The following is a 21,281-nucleotide window of genomic DNA, read 5'->3' as shown; positions in this document are numbered from 1 at the left end:
TTCACAGTCAGTTAAAGTTGTTTCATATAGTAGAGACTTAGGATTTAGCTACACATTTCCAGGTATATAGTCACTAGTCATACCCGTCCTCTGTATTCCATGCACACATCCGATGGACACACGTTTCCATGCCAGTAATGCCAGTAATAGCAGCTGGCTTTGCGGCACAGCTTCCCATTAATCTCACCCTGAATCGGCTTTCCAAATGTGTACCTGAAGGATGGAGAACAGTGAATAAGAATGTGAATAAACTAATGGTAGGTGTGAGTGTATGTTGGGTGAGTCTGCAGTCTGAGGGGTAAATTTACTAAGAATCGTGTTTGGCCGAGACTGCACTCCGGTGTGTGTTTCCCCTGATTTTGCAACTCAGAGATTTGCTAACAGCAAACACGAGTGCAAAAACACAATCCCGCACTGAAACAGACGACCAAACATGCAAATAGACGTCAATAGACCATCAAACGAACATGTGAGTACTTTCAATAGACAGGAGTGCTTGTGTGTGTGTGTGTGTGTGACTGTGTAAATAAAGGGTAAAAAAAAAAAAAATAGCAGAACTAGTCCCCGTTCTGGTACTGGGAATTTTTTGGAAAAAGTATGTGGGGTTCCCCCATATTTCCAGTAACCAGCACCGGGCTCAACCAGCCAGGGGTAATGCCATCGCAGGGGGACAGACATCATGGGGTCCTTCTGCCATAACATTAACCAGCCCCAAACTGGTCACCCCACCCCTGGGATTCCTCAGAAAGTGGTCCCCTTCCTGATGATACCCCAGGGCTTGGGTGAAGCCCGGGGCAATACCCTGCACCCCTGGTGGTGGTGGGTACAGGGTTAATGTGTGATAAATAGTAAAAAATATTGTTCTTAACAGTGGAAACATAGGTCCCAGCAAGCCTGACACAAATGGCCGCATGGACCCGCTGGCACCTGTACCCCCACTGTAAAGAAAATATAAAAAATAAAAAAAAACAAGACAGGACACCCTGTTAACCCTTTAGTAACCACTCAGGCACACTCATGCTACATACTTACCTACTCCATGGCGTCCAGCCCCCTTCTCCAGGTAGACAGCCAGTTATTGGCAAAATAACAAAGCACAATCCTGATCCCATGGACAAGCAGCACTGTATGTACATACTGGCCTGATTCGGAGATGGACGGTATTGCACAGTATCAGCTGTGTAATATCGTCCAACAAAATGCATTTGCAGCAGGAGGTGTCTATAGGAAATAGACATTTCCTGCACTGCATTTGCGATTCAAATGCAGCGTCCATAGATGCTGCCTCAGATCATCATCATCATCAACATTGGAGATGTACGCTAACCATTGGGTGCTGCAATGCTGGGGCAGGCTTGCTGGGACCTGTAGTCCCACTGTAGTGAACAACATTTTGAACTATTTATTACACATTAACTCTGTACCCACCCAGAGTCTTATGAAAGGGGACAACACGACTGAACTCGCACACGATGCAATATGATCAGTATCACCATCGATCAGATTAGTCAGGCAATCAAGTATATCCGTGATTTTGGTCACTAAAAAACATGCGCAAATCCCAGCAATGTCCATCAAGTTTATTCTTGGCCGAACACCAATCTTAGGCCCTGATTCAGACCCACTTGCAAGCGGCTGTCCGCTCGCAAGTGGGTCGATGTTGTGCACTGCGCATGCGCACGACGGCGGGAGCTCCGTCGTGCGCATGCGCCAGACGCGACGAGCGAAGGAAAGTCCTTCGCTTGTTGTGTCTGATCAAAGGGGGCGTGCTGTCGATGTTGATTGACAGCACGCCCCCTTTGGTGGGCGTGCCGGGGCCGTGCCTCCCTGACGGGGGCGTTCCCAAGGGAACGCCTACCGTCAGAAGCCGGCCCACTGACATCACTAGTGATGTCAGTGGGAGTGATTTTGGCTCTGATAGAGCCAAAATCACTCTGGGCCTTGCGGTTGAAAACCTCAACCGCAGGCTCCGGCTCGCAGTAGCGATGGTCGCGATGGTAAAGACCATCGCGGCCATCAAACTGCACGCTCGAATAGGCTGTGGGTGGTGACCCACAGCTATACGAGCGTCCAGGGGGACGCTCCATAGTTATGGAGGACGGCCCTCATTCAGAGCGTGCGCTCTGCTCAGAGCGTACGGCTCTGAATGAGGGCCTTAGTTAACTTGCCCCTTATAATACACTATTTAGTGCAATGAATTCCGCTATGTACTGTATAAGCAATGGGCTGCTCTCTGTAAAAGATGTCTTTATTTAACTCAATGGATAATTAGAACATGTCATGATTTAGCCACATTTCTACAGCAAACAGCATTGAAAGCAGTCACATATATACTTTTGTCTTCTAAGTGATGCATAGGAAGCTGTTTATTAAACAATGCCATATTTATGTAGGAGGATGCATATGAGATGGTATATGATTAAACATGTAACTAGTAACGCATTGGGTAACTTATTGATGCTATAAAAATGAAGGTTACTAATAATAAAAAAGATTATTATTATTATTATCTATCCTTTCTTTATATGGTGCCACAAGTGTTCCGCAACACCTTACATAGTACATAGAACTAATAAGTGAACAAGAAACAAGTAACTTACAGTACATTACAGTGCAGGACAAGGACATGGTTTATATACATTGCTGCAATAGTGATTAAAGCACTCACAATAAGCAGCCGCGAGTTGGCAGTCACGTGTTAGGTGCCCTTATGGGGAGTAAAGAGTAGAAGAAAATGTAAAGAGAAGCACATGATAGAAGAGGTTCCTGCTCGTGAGAGTTTACATTCTAAAGGGGAGGGGCAGACAGACAGGCGTGACACAGAAGGGGAAAATAGGGAAGGAAAGAGCATGAGGTGGGTTAGGATGAGAGCTGGTAGGCCTTGATGAAGTAGTGGGTCTTGAGAGCCCGTTTGATGATTTGTAGAGAGGTGGAGAGTCTGATAGGGAGAGGGAGAGCATTCCAAAGGTAGGGAGCAGCACGGGCAAACTCTTGGATGAGGGAGTGGGAGGAAGTAATCAGTTGGCAAGAGAGGCGGCATGCATTTGTTGAGCAAAGTGGACGGGCGGGAGTGTGAAGGGAGAGAAGGTCAGAAATGTATGTGGGAGAGGATTTGGTGAGGGCTTTGTAGGCGAGTGTAAGAACCTTGAATTGGCATCTGAAGGGGAAGGGGAGCCAGTGTAGGGCTTGAAGGAGAGGGGAAGCAGATGTAGTACATCTGGAGAGGAAGATGAGCTGAGCAACAGCACTGAGAACCGATTGTAGTGGAGAGAGTTGAGAGACTGCGAGGCCAGCTAGGAGAAGGTTACAGTAGTCCAATCTGAAGATGACCAGTGAGTGGATGAGGGTTTTAGTGGCATCCTGGGTGAGGAAGGGTCTAATTCTGGAGATATTTTTTAGGTGGAAACGGCAGGACTGCGAGAGGTGCTGAATGTGTGGTTTAAAGGAGAGGGAGGAGTCTACGATAACTCCTAGACAGCGCACTTTGGGGCTAGAGGAGATAGTTGTGCCATCAATAGATAATGAAATTGTGGGAAGTGATGTAGTGGAAGAGGGTGGGAAGATGATCAGCTTAGTCTTAGACATGTTAAGTTTAAGAAAGCGCTGGGACATCCATGAAGAGACAGCAGAGAGACAGTTGGAGATACGGCTAAGGAGCGAGGGGGAGAGCTCAGGGGTGGAAATGTAAATTTGAGCATCATCAGCATAGAGATAATATTGGAGGTCAAAGGAGTTTATGAGTTCACCTAAAGAGGACATAAATAGGGAGAAAAGGAGAGGTCCAAGAACAGAACCTTGGGGAACTCCTACTGTTAGTGGAAGTGGGGGAGAAGAGGAGTCATGAGAGGACACAGAAAAGGAACGATCAGAGAGGTAGGAAGAAAGCAAGGAGAGGGCAGTGCCATGTAAACCAAGAGAGTAAAGGATTTGGAGGAGGAGAGGGTGGTCTACAGTGTCAAATGCAGCAGAGAGGTCAAGGAGAATGAGCAGAGAGTAGTGGCCTTTGGATTTGGCAGCAAGGAGGTCGTTGCTGACTTTCGTGAGGGCAGTTTCAGTGGAGTGGAGAGAAAACGGAAGCCAGATTGAAATGAGTCAAGGAGGGAGTGGGAGGAAAGAAAGGTGGTAAGGCGGTTGTAAATAATACACTCAAGGAGTTTGGAAGCAAAAGGGAGAAGAGAGATGGGTCGATAGTTGGAAAGTATGTTAGGATCAAGGGTAGGTTTTTAAGAATGGAGGAGACAAGAGCATATTTGAATGCAGAAGGGACAGTGCCAGATGATAGGGAGAGATTAAGTAGGTGAGCAAGATGGGAACAGGCAGAAGGAGACAGGTAACAGAGGAGACGGGAAGGGATAGGGTCAAGAGGGGAGGTGGAAGCAGGGGAGGAACGGATGAGGGCCATGACTTCCTCTCCAGAAACACGGGAGAATCATGTCAGAGTTGGTGAGACAGGAGGGGAGGGGTGGTCAGGGAAAGGAGGGGGAGGAGTGCTGAGGGTCTGATGGGATATGATGTCCTCACGTATGGAGTCAATTTTAGATGTAAAGTAGGTGGCAAAGTCATGTGCAGAGAGCGAGGAAGGGAGGCGAGGAGGGGTAGGGGCAGAGGAGGGAGTTGAAAGTGGCAAAGAGACGCGGGGGTTTGAGGACTGGGAGGAGATGAGGTTCTTGAAATATGTTTGTTTGGAGAGAGACAGGGCAGCACTGTAGGAAGAGAGAATAAATTTGAAATGGAGGAAGTCAGCCTTAGAGTGTGATTTTCTCCAGTGACGCTCGGTAATTTGTGAACACTTTTGCATGTATCTGGTGCATTTGGAATGCCAGGGTTGTGGTGTGGATCTGCGAGGGTGAGTAGTTATTGCCGAAGCAACAGAGTCAAGAGCAGTAGTAAGGGAGGAATTGTACAGGGAAGTAGCTTGTTCAGGACAGGAGAGAGAAAGGATAGGGGAGAGAAGAGAGTCCAGCAGGAAAAGCAACAGTGTCAATAGCCTCAATATTATGCTTAGTAATGGTAGCCTTAGGAGGTAAAGGAGGGGAAGGAGATAGGGATAGGTTAAAAGAGAGAAGGTTATGGTCAGAGAGGGGGAATGGGGAATTGGAGTAAAAAAAGATGGCAAGACATGTTAATAAAAAAAGTACAGCAACACATAAGGCCCCCAGGAGGCACATAATACTTCTCTTCATACCAAATATATACAGTATTATACAAAGTATACTGTGTATAGACAATGATTGGCAGGATTCATATATAACATTAATTGTGGGTATTTTATACACTGTGTATCACAATATGTTGAGTTATCTAAAAAACAGTAGTGGTGGAATGGCACACATAAATTCGCTATGCTTGCCTAGTAATAATTCCCATTCTACTGTAGCACTTACACATGCAATACTCGGCTCTAGACTTCTGCGCCTGCTGGGAATGCTGATGTGTACAGTATGAGGGGGGCATTGGGGCTGATTCTCAGTTGGGCAAACCATGGGATGCAAATACATCTTTATTTTTTATTATTTTGCATGCAGGGTAAATACTGGCTGCTTGTGTATTTAAAATCAGGCAGATCTGCAGTGCAGCATGGTTTTGCCTAGTTGTAAAGTTATGCATTATTTTGCTTTGCTCCCAACTGTGAATCAGCCCCATTGTATGCAGTCAGGAATCTTAGGCTGAACTATAATTTGAATCTGTCTGCTCAGGACTCCATTGGACAATATCAGTAATTTAAATAAACTGAAGCTACTGGCACCATACTTGCCGACTGAAGTCGGCTGTCACGAGGTTGAATTACATGATTCATAAAGAACAAAGTCATCCTAGACCTGTCTACGCTGTAAAATGCTGCAAATAGTGGATTTATACAGCATGAGACCTGGCCCCAATGATGTGTACAGTAGTACTGCCCCCTGCTGAAATAAAGTAGTGAATTGGAGCTTTAAACAGTGGGGGTGGGGCCATTATGGAGAGGGTTGCTCTCAAGACTCTTCCTGAGGGGGTTTAAGTAAATCAGCAAGTATGACTGGCACCCATATATTTATCTTTTATTTGTATAGTTCACTATATTCACTACATTTGCTAAAAGCCTCCACAAATTTAGCATTGAGAACTGCAGTTGCTTAGGGATAGTTACGAGACAAGGGGACTGATAAACACTCAGCTGACAGTTGAGCAACCACAATTGCCAAATATATATTAGGAGAAGCTGGACAAATAGGATTATTTATTGCAGGATATAAGGTAATAGAGATCTCCAACACTGAGAACCTACCTGCCACATGTTTTTATTACAATGCTCTCATCCAAGACGCTGACCACCGAAGGAAGTTTAATGACAACTTCAAAGTTTGGCACCACTGAAAAACAGAGTTAAAGCCAAGGAACATTCTTGTAATCAATGTCCATGAGAAAATACAAAGGAGTTTTGTAACATCAGTGAGAGGATGACTGAATATACTCAAATTGTATCAGCAACAGCTACTGTATGTACCACAGAACAGATACATCATATAAACCAGGAAGTAACAGTAACAATTAATGGTCCCGGCGTATCCTTATGTCAGAAAGTCTAATACAAACAGTTCTACAACCACCACAAGCTTTCCACAATGGGACATCTATCATTTATTGCACTGTGCACACTGTCCTGCTATTATCACTATTAACAAACATGTAAACATAGATACCTACTGTTGTGCAAATGTACCAGTTTTTACAAGTGCTGACCAATATCTGCAGGAACAGATGAGGGGAGTGGAAATATTTGTACGCTCTATGCTTAACATACAACTACTTCCGTAGTCACTTGCAAAAAATTACATTTTGTTTTGTGGAATAAGATTTTTTCAAATGAACTTTAGTTGGGGGCAATTTATATTTAGCTGCTTTGTAGTAGAGCTCACATCCTTTTTTTCTTGCAAAAGTTCTTGTCTTTTCACTCAGAGGTGGCAGGGATCAGTTCTCATTGTACAATGACCACCTCCGCAACATCTCTAGAATTAGGTCATTTGCCACCCTGATGACACCAAGGCTTTTATACTCATCATCTCCCATCTCAACTACTGTAACCTACTCCTCTCTGACCCCTCCACATTTCTACAGCAAACAGCATTGAAAGCAGTCACATATATACTTTTGTCTTCTAAGTGATCTATTTAATCTATACTGAACACTGCTGATTGTCTTATTTTGCGGTTTCGTCACTCATTGTCCTCCTTCCCCCTCAACACCCTGCATTATTGGCTAACTATCCTCCTTAGAGTCCAGTTCAAACTCCCCACCCTCCCATCTCCACCTCCAACCTCATTTCTGTCCAAACTACCTCCTGCCCCTCTTATTTACCTGATAACCACCTCGCCTCCATCCTGGATAGCTCCTCTGACACCTACCTCCAAGACGTCTCCTGCTCTGATCCCCTCTTGTGGAACTTACTCCCTCACCAAATCTGACTTTCTGCTAGTCTCGCCAGCTTCAAATGTGCCCTCAAAACAAACAATTTCATTAAAGCCTGCCAGCCCTCTTCATAGATTTCCTCTAATCTCTCTACCCTTGCCCTATCCTCCAACTTCCCCCCTATTTCCTCTTGCTCCTCCCTTAGCGCTATTCATGCCATCTGTGCTCCTTGCCTTTTGTTTCCAAGTCTGATCAGCGACTCCGATACGGTATGCTTGTCATTACCATGTGTATACTTATAGAGTAAAGAACCTCCTCCCCTCCCTGTGACTTACCACCACTTACCCTACAAGACAAAAGTTGCCCTGCCCTTGCCCCGCTTCCTTGTCCTATTTAGTCTCACATTATTGTTGTATGTTGTTCCTAATATGTCAATTTACAAAGTGTTGCACTTATTAGTCACTTTCTAATAAAATAATAATAATAATAATAATAATAATAATAATAATAATAATAATAAATGTAATCCTGGTAGCTTTTAACTAATAAAAAAACCCTAAAAAAATGTGACCCAGTCTCTAACACAGTGGTTACCAAACTGGGTGCCATGGGGCACTTGCACCAGTGCCACGGGTTGGTGGTCCAGGACCCAATAAAATTATTAATGGTCAATGTGATAAAATCAGAGCTGTTGGCTGCCAATCATCACATGGACAAACAGAAGCACAACCACCACATAACTGAACCTAAGGATGACATGTAAGCACAATTTATTTCTCAATACCTGTATAAAACTTTTGGCCCTTGGGTGCTGTGAAAAAAACGCTGATACTCTAGGTCGCATCAACTCAAGAAAGCTTGAGGGTTTTGAAGTGACATTGTCACTGTTTGCATCATGGGCATTTTCCGATGTAATAATAAACTTGTAAAACTAGGTGCAGATTTCCCGTGGGCAGTGCATGTGTAACTAATGAAGCAGCACAGATCTAACGTCTTCTGCTTTATACTGTAGCTTTGGTTTCCTTCTGCAGAGTTGTTTCTTTTTGGTGCTCATCTGTACTCAACATTCACGATGTACTTATAACTGCAGAGTAGTTTTGGATGTTGTAGACAAGTACATGGTATTACGCAGCAAAATGTTTAATAGTATAAGGTATCAGGGAGCAGTACATGGCTGGGCTCCATGTACAGGGCACTTGTAACAAAGGGGCAATAGCCCGCTATCCTAGCAAGACAAAAGTACATTTCAAAGATGGTAGTTTTAAGATGCATGGCTCAATTTAGTTTAAGCTAACACATACTAGAATAAAAATGGATTTAAGAATAATATTTAAAAAAAAACAAAAAGAGAAATTATTAATTACACAACCTAACTCCAGCTCAAATGACAATTGTAACTCCTTACATACCCATAATTTGACCTAGTGCCGAAATATCCCTAGGCCTAACATTAGCCCTGTCCATAATTTAAGAGTAAACCCAAACCATAAACTTTGTTCCAGCTACCAAAATATACTGAGTCCTTCAGAACTCTGGTCTCACCTGCCATTTACAAAATGGAAAGAAATGTAATACTTCCACCCAACAGCATAATCTAACAACGGTGTACTGTTACATATAACCACTAATTGTTTTCCAGTGAGTAGCGTCGGTACTAAAACACAGTATTTGCCCTGGACCCACTATTGTCTTAAAGTGGCCGTCACCCTTTTGGGTAGCTGCTGCACCTTACTGTATGTACTAGTCTAGTTCATGTAAAACATAGAAATAAATAACAATATGCTCACCATATTCTGACACATGGAAAAATTGACGGGCTTTGGGAGAGATGATAGTGTAAGCTCCAAGCTGTGCCTCAGAATCAAGGGAGTGGGAGAGGTCTATAATGCCTTTCTGAGGGGTAAGATTTAACCATTGTCCAATACGATTCTTATTTGGATCCTTGGAAGACAAGACAAAGAAGCAAAGAGACACACATTTTTGGATCAGCATAAGGGAAGCAACATGCAGTTAGGATTGGTCGGTATACTAGATTTACATAAGAATAATTGACTCCTAGGCAGCTGAGGAAGAAAGACAGTACAACTAACAGCTTAATTACATTACATTTCATAATTTGCTATCAATGTTCGTAAGGATGCCTTTTACTTAACCTAAGTTTACGTTTCCTTCCTAAATGGGCTGACCTACAGTTTTTTCATGAAATAACCTTCATGCCTAGCTAACATGGTTTAGGTTTATAAGGCGATACATTTCCAGTTGAATCTTGTGAATCAATGTGATATATTTGCATAAAAATGGTCCTTTCTGCTTCTCGTAACAGATTGGTACTATACGTAAGGTGAAAGAACTAGGGTTAGGGGCAAAAGTACATGGCCAGGATCAAGGGTGGTTATTAACAGAATGGATTCAGAACGGAAAAAAAAAGTATTGGATGTGGTATGATATGTTGACAGCCATAATGTCGATACTCATCATGTCCACATGAGAATGTCGACACTGGGGAAATGTTGACATGTTAGGATGTTGACATATCATTCCAGGTGGCCCAGTGGTCACCTACGCTCCTGACAGCTGCAGCGGCTTTTATCGCAGATTCCAGGTCCTGAGGTCATGTGACCGTTGCTTCTGGGTCAGACCTTTGATGCTGCAGAGTTCCATTGTGTATTTTGTCCCTAACCCTAATAGAGTACCTAACCCTCCCTCTAGTGCTTAACCCTAAACCCCCCATAGCCTAACCCTAACCTCCTCACACAGCTTATCCCTAACCCTCCTGCAGCCAAACCCTAGCCTCCCCACGCAGCCTAACCCTAACTCTACTGCAGCCTAACCCTAGCCTCCCCACGCAGCCTAACTCTAACTCTACTGCAGCTTACCCCGAATGTCCACATTTCACACGTCAACATTGTGAGAATGATGACACGTTGCCTGGTGACATTTTAACAATGTCAACATAATAATTGTCACCATACTACATCCCAAAATTATGTACCACAGGGATTGGTATTCCTGTCATTTTCGATCTTAATAGCAGTGGCATAAAATGTAAGGTGTCCATATACAGTCAGGTCCATAAATATTGGGACATTGACTGAATTTTCATATTTTGGCCTCTATTCACCACCACAATGGCTTTGAAATGAAACAAACAAGATGTGATTTAACTGCAGACTTTCAGATTTAATTTGAGGGTAATTACATCCAAATCAGGTGAACGGTGTAGGAATTACAACGGTTTCTGTATGTGCCTCCCACTTTTTAAGGGGCCAAAAGTAATGGGACAAACTAAACAATCCTAAATCTAACTTTCACTTTTTAATACTTTGTTGCAAATCCTTTGCAGGCAATTACAGCCTGAAGTTGGGAACGCGTAGACATCACCAGACGCTGGGTTTCATCCCTGGTGATGCTCTGCCAGGCCTCTACTGCAAATGTCTTCAGTTCCTGCTTGTTCTTGGGGCATTTTCCCTTCAGTTTTGTCTTCATCAAGTGAAATGCATGCTCAATCGGATTCAGATCAGGGGATTGACTTGGCCATTGCATAACATTCCACTTTTTAGCCTTAAAAAACTCTTTGGTTGCTGTTGCAGTATGCTTCGGTTCATTGTCCAGCTGCACTGTGAAGCGTCGTTCAATGAGTTCTGAAGCATTTGACTGAATATGAGCATATAATATTGCCCGAAACACTTCAGAATTCATTCTGGTGCTTTTGTCAGCAGTCACATAATCAATAAATACAAGGGAACCAGTTCCATTGGCAGCCATACATGCCCACGCCATGACACTACCACCACCATGCTTCACTGATGAGGTGGTATGTTTTGGATCATGAGCAGTTCCTTTCCTTCTCCTTACTCTTCTCTTCCCATCACTCTGGTACAAGTTGATCTTTGTTTCATCTATCCATAGGATGTTGTTCCAGAACTGTAATGGCTTTTTTAGATTTTCACCAATAGTTTGCATCTTGTGGTGAACCCTCTATATTCACTCTTGTGAAGTCTTCTCTTGATTGTTGACTTTGACACATATACATCTACCTCCTGGAGAGTGTTCTTGATTTGGCCAACTGTTGTGAAGGGGTTTTTCTTCACCAGGGAAATAATTCTTCTGTCATCCACCACAGTTGTTTTCCGTGGTCTTTTGGGTCTTTTGGTGTTGCTGAGCTCTCTGGTGCGTTCTTTCTTTTTAAGAATGTTCCAAACAGTTGATTTGGCCACACCTAATGTTTTTGCTATCTCTCTGATGGGTTTGTTTTGATTTTTCAGCCTAATGATGGCTTGCTTCACTGATAGTGACAGCTCTTTGGATCTCATATTGAGAGTCGACATCAACTGACCAAATGCAAATGTCACACCTAGAATCAACTCCAGACCTTTTACCTGCTTAATTGATAATGAAATAATGAGGGAATAGCCCACACCTGTCCATGAAATAGCTTTTGAGTTGATAGTCCCATTACTTTTGGCCCCTTAAAAAGTGGGAGGCACATATTGAAACCGTTGTAATTCCTACACCGTTCACCCGATTTGGATGTAATTACCCTCAAATTAAATCTGAAAGTCTGCAGTTAAAGCACATCTTGTTTATTTCATTTAAAAACCATTGTGGTGGTGAATAGAGGCCAAAATCTGAAAATTCTGTCAATGTCCCAATATTTATGGACCTGACTGTATATTGGTGCCACTAAGCCACGTAGCAGTTTAGCTAGTGGGGTCTATGTACTAAGCCTTGGGGAGAGATAAAATGGATGGAGATAAATGCCCTCATTCAGAGGCAGTCGGAGGATGCAAGCGATCGCTCAGAAACTGGGCGGCCACTTGCATCCTGACCGCCCGCCTCTGTTTCGGTCTTTAGGCTGTGGGTTTACACCCACAGCTCTAACGACCGCTAGGGTGATGGTCGCGATGGTCATAGACCATCGCGACCATCGGAGCTTACGACGAGACCCTAGGGTAGGGTCTCACTTGTCGTAAGCCCCAGAGAGCTTCTGGCTCTGTCAGAGCCAGAAGCTCTCCACTGACATCACTAGTGATGTCAGTGGGGCCTCCCCCAAACGGTAGGCGTTCCCATGGGAACACCTCCGTTTGGGCTGCCACCCCCCCCGGCCCGCCTTCCAAATGGGGTGAGCTGTCAATCAACATCGACAGCTCGCCCTCTTTGGAAAGAGACCTGCTATGACCGGGATTACCACTGGAGGCACTGAAAGGGGGGATTACCACTGGGGGCACAACCAGGGGGAATTACTATCGGGGGCATTCCCACCCTAGGCTTATACTCTAGTCAAGAAGTTTTTTTGGTAAAAGTAGGTACCTCGGTTTATATTCGGGTCGGCTTATACTCGAGTTTATACGGTAAGTGATCGACGATTGTAAGAAAGATGGTTTTATCATCAGCATAGTGTAAGAGAGGTTAATCTGCTAAATGTTTTATCATATGTGTTGTTTGTGCCAAATTCACTAACATAAATACAAATGGATTGGGTGTCTTTCTTATAGAGAATGGTATCTGAGGCAATAAGTCGCTGAGGACATTATGGTAGTGATTATATCAGTGTATTTATCCATTTATTAGGAAAGACTCTTACCCCTGTAGGCCCAAACTGGCACAATGATGTTTGTTAAGTCTTGATTTAGATCAACACAGTTAAAATGTATGAAATGTTGCAGTTGATGAACTTTTGTGTTTTTTCATTGTTAATATATGGTTATATCTGTAATATTACACACACAGCATTCACCATTTATCCCAATGAATCAGTCACACATATTTACTCACCTGTAACTCCACCAGGGGGCACTACAGAAAAAAAAGAAAATATAATTGATGTTAAAACTTAAATTAATGCTAGAATGCACTTAATGGGGCTCATGCTATGCCATAGCGTAAGTTACATGAAATCAGTCTGCTCATTTTCACAGTCTGATGCAGACAGTGGGAGTACAGTAAGGAGGTATTCACACAAATGCTGGCCATGCAGACCTGCAAAAATATGCATGTATACATGTTAGTAGGACAGATGCGCAAAGCCAGGTGTGGAGCCAGATACATCTCAAGATGCATTCGGTTCTGCATATGGCTGCATTATTTTACATGTGCATTTTTAGGGTAAGTCTGCATCAGTGTTTTTTCCCTTGAGTTTATCACTCCAATATAGAGCAACACAAAAAAGTGGGGAAATCATTATCAAAATGCTAAAAATCTCTGTAACCGGGCAGGTTCTAGATAGCAGATAGCAGTAAAGCATTGCCTGTCCACTCCAAGGCCATGGTAGATCCCAATGACACCGTTACTTACAATGTCATTAATAGCCAGAAAGTCTCTGTCAAAGCTCACGATTCGGAACCTCACTGCGTAAAATTGGAAATGGGGTTATTTTTAAACAAGAGTCAGTCAATCAAGAAATAACTGCATGAGCTATAACAAAATATATAATTTAGCATGTGGATCTGATTTTAAACATTGACAAAAAGCTTTTACAATTTAACAGCTCAGATAATAAAGGATTATAAAAAAAACACTCACTATGTAAACAAAAACACCTCTTTCTGCTACCTGTCCTGACCACAGCTACATTACTGGAAATCTGCTGTGTACTAAATGTTCTGATTTCAGCTACATTAATGGAAATTAGCTATCTGCTGCCTGTCCTGACCTTAGCTATATTTCTAGAAAATTGTTGTGTGCTGCCTGTCCTGACCTTAGCTATATTTCTAGAAAATTGCTGTGTGCTGCCTGTCCTGACCTTAGCTATATTTCTAGAAAATTGCTGTGTGCTGCCTGTCCTGACCTTAGCTATATTTCTAGAAAATTGCTGTGTACTGCCTGTCCTGACCTTAGCTATATTTCTAGAAAATTGATGTGTACTGCCTGTCCTGACCTTTGCTATATTTCTAGAAAATTGCTGTGTGCTGCCTGTCCTGACCTTAGCTATATTTCTAGAAAATTGCTGTGTGCTGCCTGTCCTGACCTTTGATATATTTCTAGAAAATTGCTGTGTGTTGCCTGTCCTGACCTTAGCTATATTTCTAGAAAATTGCTGTGTGCTGCCTGTCCTGACCTTAGCTATATTTCTAGAAAATTGATGTGTACTGCCTGTCCTGACCTTTGTTATATTTCTAGAAAATTGCTGTGTGCTGCCTGTCCTGACCTTAGCTATATTTCTAGAAAATTGCTGTGTGCTGCCTGTCCTGACCTTAGCTATATTTCTAGAAAATTGCTGTGTGCTGCCTGTCCTGACCTTAGCTATATTTCTAGAAAATTGCTGTGTGCTGCCTGTCCTGACCTTAGCTATATTTCTAGAAAATTGCTGTGTGCTGCCTGTCCTGACCTTTGATATATTTCTAGAAAATTGATGTGTACTGCCTGTCCTGACCTTAGCTATATTTCTAGAAAATTGCTGTGTGCTGCCTGTCCTGACCTTAGCTATATTTCTAGAAAATTGCTGTGTGCTGCCTGTCCTGACCTTAGCTATATTTCTAGAAAATTGCTGTGTGCTGCCTGTCCTGACCTTAGCTATACTTCTAGAAAATTGATGTCTGCTGCCTGTCCTGACTTATAGATATGTTTACTGCATTATGCTCTTTGCCATTAGCTTGAACTTCTAATACATTTATATATTCCTGTCTTTCAAATGCTCCCTCAAAACTCATTTACTCACTGGATCTTAGGCTGATCCAATCTTCATTCCTACATCCTCCTGCACTGTTCCCCTTTCCTTATAAAATGTAGCCACTCATGAGCAGGGCCCTCCTTCCTTTTGTTCCATCTCTTTCCTTATGTCCTCTATCTTAGCCAGTTGGTATAAATCTGCCTACATTTGTAATTATGTCTATATGTTATTCTGTTTTATTTTGTTTACCCCATTTAGAATTTTTGATACGTTTTCTGCATGGAAATTTGTGGTGCCTCATAAATAAATGCTAATAGTAAGGAAAGGCTGGAGTATATCTTAGGGTTTATAAGTTTGCTGTTTTCCTGTGGGCAGAGTGATTGATGCTGGGCAATCTGGTGCTAGATATCACCAAGGAATAACAGGATGTACAGTATATTTGCATGTTAGGTGACACTAAGACAATAAATTGCATGATTGTTTCACCAAAAATACACTAATACACTATGAGTGTCATTCTGAAGGTGTCAGTGCCACAATACAGAGTTGCAAAACATTAAAAATAGCATTAGATGTGTCAGTGGGTTTATTATTTGTTCATTGTGTGGCAATAATGAGAAATTATATGATTGCTACTCACCAGTCTCGCCCTGTTTGTAAATGGGTTTGTCGGTTTGAATGAGAGTGGCAGAGCCCACACCGCGGACTAGAATATTTTTGCTCTCCGATATTTGCGTGTTTGGTCCAATAAGAGAAATATGAACAAACACAACTTCTTCTGCGCCCCCTTCTGGAGGAAGTGTCTATACAGGAGACAACATTGGGAATTGATTGATTCCAAAATACATTTTGGAGAGTTACTGTATAAAGTATAAACCAGATCTAATTAGTGCTCTCCATTTAGTTATTGTAAATATTTGTTATAGCACAGTGGGAAAGAACTTTTTTTTGGTTATAAGTTAATACAGAAGGTAATTTCATAGGCCTACCATTTAACTTCCTGTTATTTTCTCTAAGATAGCCTGACCTAGAAAGGCCAGAATAATTATATATGTTCAGTAGACTTCACAATATTGTGAGCCGGCAGACTGTTAACGTAAATTTTCAAATGTATCATTATTATATGTTTGCAGTTTAAAAAAATTTTTTAAATATGATGCTTGCGGTTAAGTATTCCGCATATGCTGTGGAAGCTCCAAGTTTACATATACGAAATGTATTGTCTAGTAATTGGCTTTCAATTAGCCTCTACCTGTGAATCATTGAACAATGTCAGCTTTTATGGATGAAAGCCCCATAATTCAAATAACATTGGTCATATGGCAAATCTGAAAGAAAACTGTGAAAATGAAGACCAAAGTGTATGCTAAGAAAATTAAAGATAAAGTTGTAGACATGCAAAAGGAAGGATAAGACATTAAAATAATGTCCAAGTGTTTGCATATGTCCTGTGAGTGCTGTTGGGTCAATTGTGTGGGAATGGAAACTGCATCATACCACCCAGGCACTGCCTAGACAAGGCCGTCCTTCAACTCAGTGTCAGAGCAAGAAGGAGACTTGAAAGAGGCTGTTGGTTTATGGAGTGCGCTACTTTACTACCTCCATGATGCTCCATAAGCAAAACATCTCCTTTACCAAATTGGCCGTCGTTAGGTACTGTGTATCCGACCCACACTGTATCCAGCCCACACTGTATCCAGCCCACACTGTATACAGCCCACACTGTATCCCACACTGTATGCGACCAAGACTGTATGCGACACGTAGTGTATCCAACCAACACTGTATCCCACACTGTATGCGACCAGGACTGTATGCAACCCGCACTGTATCCAGCCCACACTGTATCCCACACTGTATGCGACCAAGACTGTATGCGACACGTAGTGTATCCAACCAACACTGTATCCCACACTGTATGCGACCAGGACTGTATGCAACCCGCACTGTTTCCAATCCACACTGTATCTGACCCACCCTGTAACCTGCACTGTATCCAACTCACAGGTATGGAACACAGGGCCTGATTCAGAGCCGGACGCTATTTGCGCTCGCTCACTCAGAAAAAGGAGCTGGCTATTTAAATTGAGACATGCGAAACATGCGCTCGCTATTTTGTAAAGACGCCCCTTGGCCGCTCGCATCATACGTCATCTCCGCTATTTATTAGATTAATCGAGTACATCGAAATGCGTATGAACTGCTTGCTATTCTTGTGGTAGCATTTTCCTACCGCAATCATGCGAGCAGTTCAGGCTAAAAGACAAACAAGTGACGTGGTCGATGACGCTGCTTTGTTAATTATGCACACCCTTAAAACGCCCGTTTTGACCATTTAGCACGCCTGCGTTCGGATCTCCACTCCCCGTTTTCAAGCACCTTCCCCTGTTACCACCCACGAACGCCTCTTCCTGTCACTCAGATTAGCAGGCCCTCGCTATTTTGCGAGCACACGATTTCCGACCGCACTGGCTGGTTGGCGCATGAGCATTATGACCCATACGCATGCGTAGATGTGCGAACATCGCTCGGAGCGAAGGAGCGGCCGCTTACGAGCGGCTCTGAATCAGGCCCACTGTTTTTATGGTTGGGGAGATTTTAGGGAACTGATCAACAAAAAGGCTGATTGATCATATTACTAGTTTGCAAAACATTTTTAAACAGAAATAGCTGCCATGTATTTGTGCCGCTGCTCTGTTTCTGAGTTTAGCCAGCCAGCCTTTGGCCTAAATCGGTGAACAATAATGTGAGCTGTGAGGTAGTCAAAATTGAGTGTAAATCACTGGAAATTAATGTTATTGAGGTTAATAATGCTCTAGGAACAAAAACAAGTCCCAAATTATGTTATTTTAGCTTTTTTGTAAATTTTTGTAAAAAATCCAAAACCAGAACAAATCAGGGCGTATTGGCAAAACCAAAACCTTGCTCAAAGATTGCAGCAAGCTCTATAAGAGACAAAGCTCCACTGGTGCAGCTACTTTTAATAATCAATGTAATTTATTAAAAATGCGTCATAAAATCTGCTTATAAAAAGCATAAAAACAGCAAGGATGTCATTTTAGACTACACCCGACTTCCTCCAATAGTTCGGCTTTAATGAGATTATGGTTTCCTCATTGATATAGTTCACTATGAGTTCCCCCTTGTTTCCTTTGAAGGAAATTGTGATTTAAATTCTTGACTGGTAAGGATTTTAATACGGTACAGCAGCCCCTAGCAAACACCCAATCACTATAATGATTTGGAAATATAGCATTATATATATAAATATATATACACACATATATATAGTATGATTTTTTTTTTTCTAGAAATACCTGAAATTTTATACTTTTCGAAAGTCCGGGTGGGGTCACCTCCTCTTGGAGTAGGATATGATCCTGGCCACTGCACTGTAGAGTGATGGTGACAGTCAGCTTCTCCCGTGCCCCACTGACGTGCACATAGACTGTCTCAGTAGAGGGATAGTGGACCTCTGCTGGCACCAGCAATAAGTAATTTCTGTTGAAGACAAGACAACATGAGATCAAAACATCTCTTATGTTTTTGTGATCTTCCTCTCAATCATAATTTCCCTGTTTGGATATATATGTGTTAATGTCACTGCTTGTTTATTTCATTGACATTATTTAATCATCTAAACTTTTTTTATTTTCAGCTGCAGTGGTTTGTGGTAACCTCTCTCCTATATAAATGTAGATGCATGTCCTGTAAGTAGCATAAACGATTTTTTTAACATTGATTTTATTTTATAATTTTACCTTTCCACCGATTAGTCTCTTTTGGAATTTTCAGAACTTTTTTTTTACTGTCTTCAGAGAACAATTATTTAAATACAAACAAATGCACTCTATGAAGTGTGATTATCTCCTCTTGTGAATTTTCCTTTGGACAGGTCACCTTGGCAGATCTTGATAGTAGGAGATTGCCCTTGATCCTCAAATGTAAAGTTCTCTACAGTATGGTAACCAGAATTTCCAACCTTTTCTGTCCTTCAAGTTTCTAAATTAAATACTACCTCCACACTGATTAGCATTTTATAGCCTATATAGTTTATAAACACTCCTTTATAGCTTCAAATCTAAACCTTATAAATAAGTTTCATGGAGGTTCTGTCTCCTAATACAGCTTTACATCTTATTTCTTGCTATAATTGTTTTTTCCTAATGAATATGGAATAATAAAATAAAGTTTTTCTTACAGAAATGAACTCTGTCCAAGGCTAAAGGGGACCAACGAGACCACAAGTAGAATCAGATGCTGCATCTTCTGAAAAGGGACAGGCCTTCTCAATGTGTATAAGTTTTCTGTCTGCTGGCTGCTCCAGCCACGTCACAAGGGTGACTGAGCCTCAGACTGGCTCCTTTTCCTATACACCCACTTTGTTGCCTTAGAAACTTTATGCCAACTTTGGCAACTTTCCTCGACTCATTCACTACTGTATCATTATATTAGTCTGATGACCCCGCCCACACCTTGTATTATTCCAGGGCAATTATTTTTTTTTAGCAAGTTATGTATACAGTATACACACACACCTTCATAAGTCATATATTACAATCTCATTTGTATAATAAAATTCTGCTAACATCACTCTCTACATGTTCTTCCCTCATTTTGTTAGTAAATTAATTAATTATAATTATTAGTTATAATTTAGTTATAATTTTGAATCAATGGTTTTATATATATATATATATATATATATATATATATAGCAAGCATACACGGCGGCACTAAGGGCTTTTTCCAAAAAAGACAGTAAACAAGCTGTATTCAGTCTAGTCGACGTTTCAATGCAAAAGGCATTTTCATCAGGCCTTTTGCATTGAAACGTCGACTAGACTGAATACAGCTTGTTTACTGTCTTTTTTGGAAAAAGCCCTGAGTGCCGCCGTGTATGCTTGCTACATGTGTCATACTGACTGTGTGTTCTGGTCGGAAGACAACGGGGTAAGATAACATCAGTTATTTTGAGTGCCGGATTCCTGTCCTGGATTTATATATTAGAGATGTACGGGTCCAGACTTATGAAATGAAACACCTGAAATGAAGGTACGGATTTACTTTTGCGACTGTCTCAGTAGAGGGATAGTGGACCTCTGCTGGCACCAGCAATAAGTAATTTCTGTTGAAGACAAGACAACATGAGATCAAAACATCTCTTATGTTTTTGTGATCTTCCTCTCAATCATAATTTCCCTGTTTGGATATATATGTGTTAATGTCACTGCTTGTTTATTTCATTGACATTATTTAATCATCTAAACTTTTTTTATTTTCAGCTGCAGTGGTTTGTGGTAACCTCTCTCCTATATAAATGTAGATGCATGTCCTGTAAGTAGCATAAACGATTTTTTTAACATTGATTTTATTTTATAATTTTACCTTTCCACCGATTAGTCTCTTTTGGAATTTTCAGAACTTTTTTTTTACTGTCTTCAGAGAACAATTATTTAAATACAAACAAATGCACTCTATGAAGTGTGATTATCTCCTCTTGTGAATTTTCCTTTGGACAGGTCACCTTGGCAGATCTTGATAGTAGGAGATTGCCCTTGATCCTCAAATGTAAAGTTCTCTACAGTATGGTAACCAGAATTTCCAACCTTTTCTGTCCTTCAAGTTTCTAAATTAAATACTACCTCCACACTGATTAGCATTTTATAGCCTATATAGTTTATAAACACTCCTTTATAGCTTCAAATCTAAACCTTATAAATAAGTTTCATGGAGGTTCTGTCTCCTAATACAGCTTTACATCTTATTTCTTGCTATAATTGTTTTTTCCTAATGAATATGGAATAATAAAATAAAGTTTTTCTTACAGAAATGAACTCTGTCCAAGGCTAAAGGGGACCAACGAGACCACAAGTAGAATCAGATGCTGCATCTTCTGAAAAGGGACAGGCCTTCTCAATGTGTATAAGTTTTCTGTCTGCTGGCTGCTCCAGCCACGTCACAAGGGTGACTGAGCCTCAGACTGGCTCCTTTTCCTATACATCCACTTTGTTGCCTTAGAAACTTTATGCCAACTTTGGCAACTTTCCTCGACTCATTCACTACTGTATCATTATATTAGTCTGATGACCCCGCCCACACCTTGTATTATTCCAGGGCAATTATTTTTTTTTAGCAAGTTATGTATACAGTATACACACACACCTTCATAAGTCATATATTACAATCTCATTTGTATAATAAAATTCTGCTAACATCACTCTCTACATGTTCTTCCCTCATTTTGTTAGTAAATTAATTAATTATAATTATTAGTTATAATTTA

At 41.5% G+C, this 21,281-nt stretch overlaps 1 protein-coding gene across 1 annotated transcript in view; it reads right to left on the bottom strand.

The window, feature by feature from the left end:
• LOC148518866 (alpha-2-macroglobulin-like protein 1) overlaps window positions 1-20,888 on the bottom strand; it is a 119,819-nt gene extending 98,931 nt beyond the window's left edge. The window contains exons 1-8 of the mRNA XM_088476946.1: window positions 20,824-20,888; window positions 18,313-18,496; window positions 15,636-15,798; window positions 13,681-13,733; window positions 13,162-13,182; window positions 9,174-9,327; window positions 6,266-6,350; window positions 84-213 (exon numbers count right to left, since the gene is read on the bottom strand). Of these exons, the coding sequence (XP_088333072.1) occupies window positions 84-213; window positions 6,266-6,350; window positions 9,174-9,327; window positions 13,162-13,182; window positions 13,681-13,733; window positions 15,636-15,798; window positions 18,313-18,496; window positions 20,824-20,888 (855 nt within the window). The remainder of the gene's footprint in view (window positions 1-83; window positions 214-6,265; window positions 6,351-9,173; window positions 9,328-13,161; window positions 13,183-13,680; window positions 13,734-15,635; window positions 15,799-18,312; window positions 18,497-20,823) is intronic.
• Between the last annotated feature and the right edge of the window lie 393 nt (window positions 20,889-21,281).

This window comes from Taudactylus pleione, unplaced genomic scaffold (genome assembly GCF_031769625.1).
Source record: "Taudactylus pleione unplaced genomic scaffold, aTauple2 ptg000198l, whole genome shotgun sequence".
In the NCBI taxonomy this organism is placed as follows: domain Eukaryota; kingdom Metazoa; phylum Chordata; class Amphibia; order Anura; family Myobatrachidae; genus Taudactylus; species Taudactylus pleione.
The sequence above is the reverse complement of the archived record's forward strand: the minus strand, read 5'-3'. Positions and strand labels throughout refer to the sequence as shown.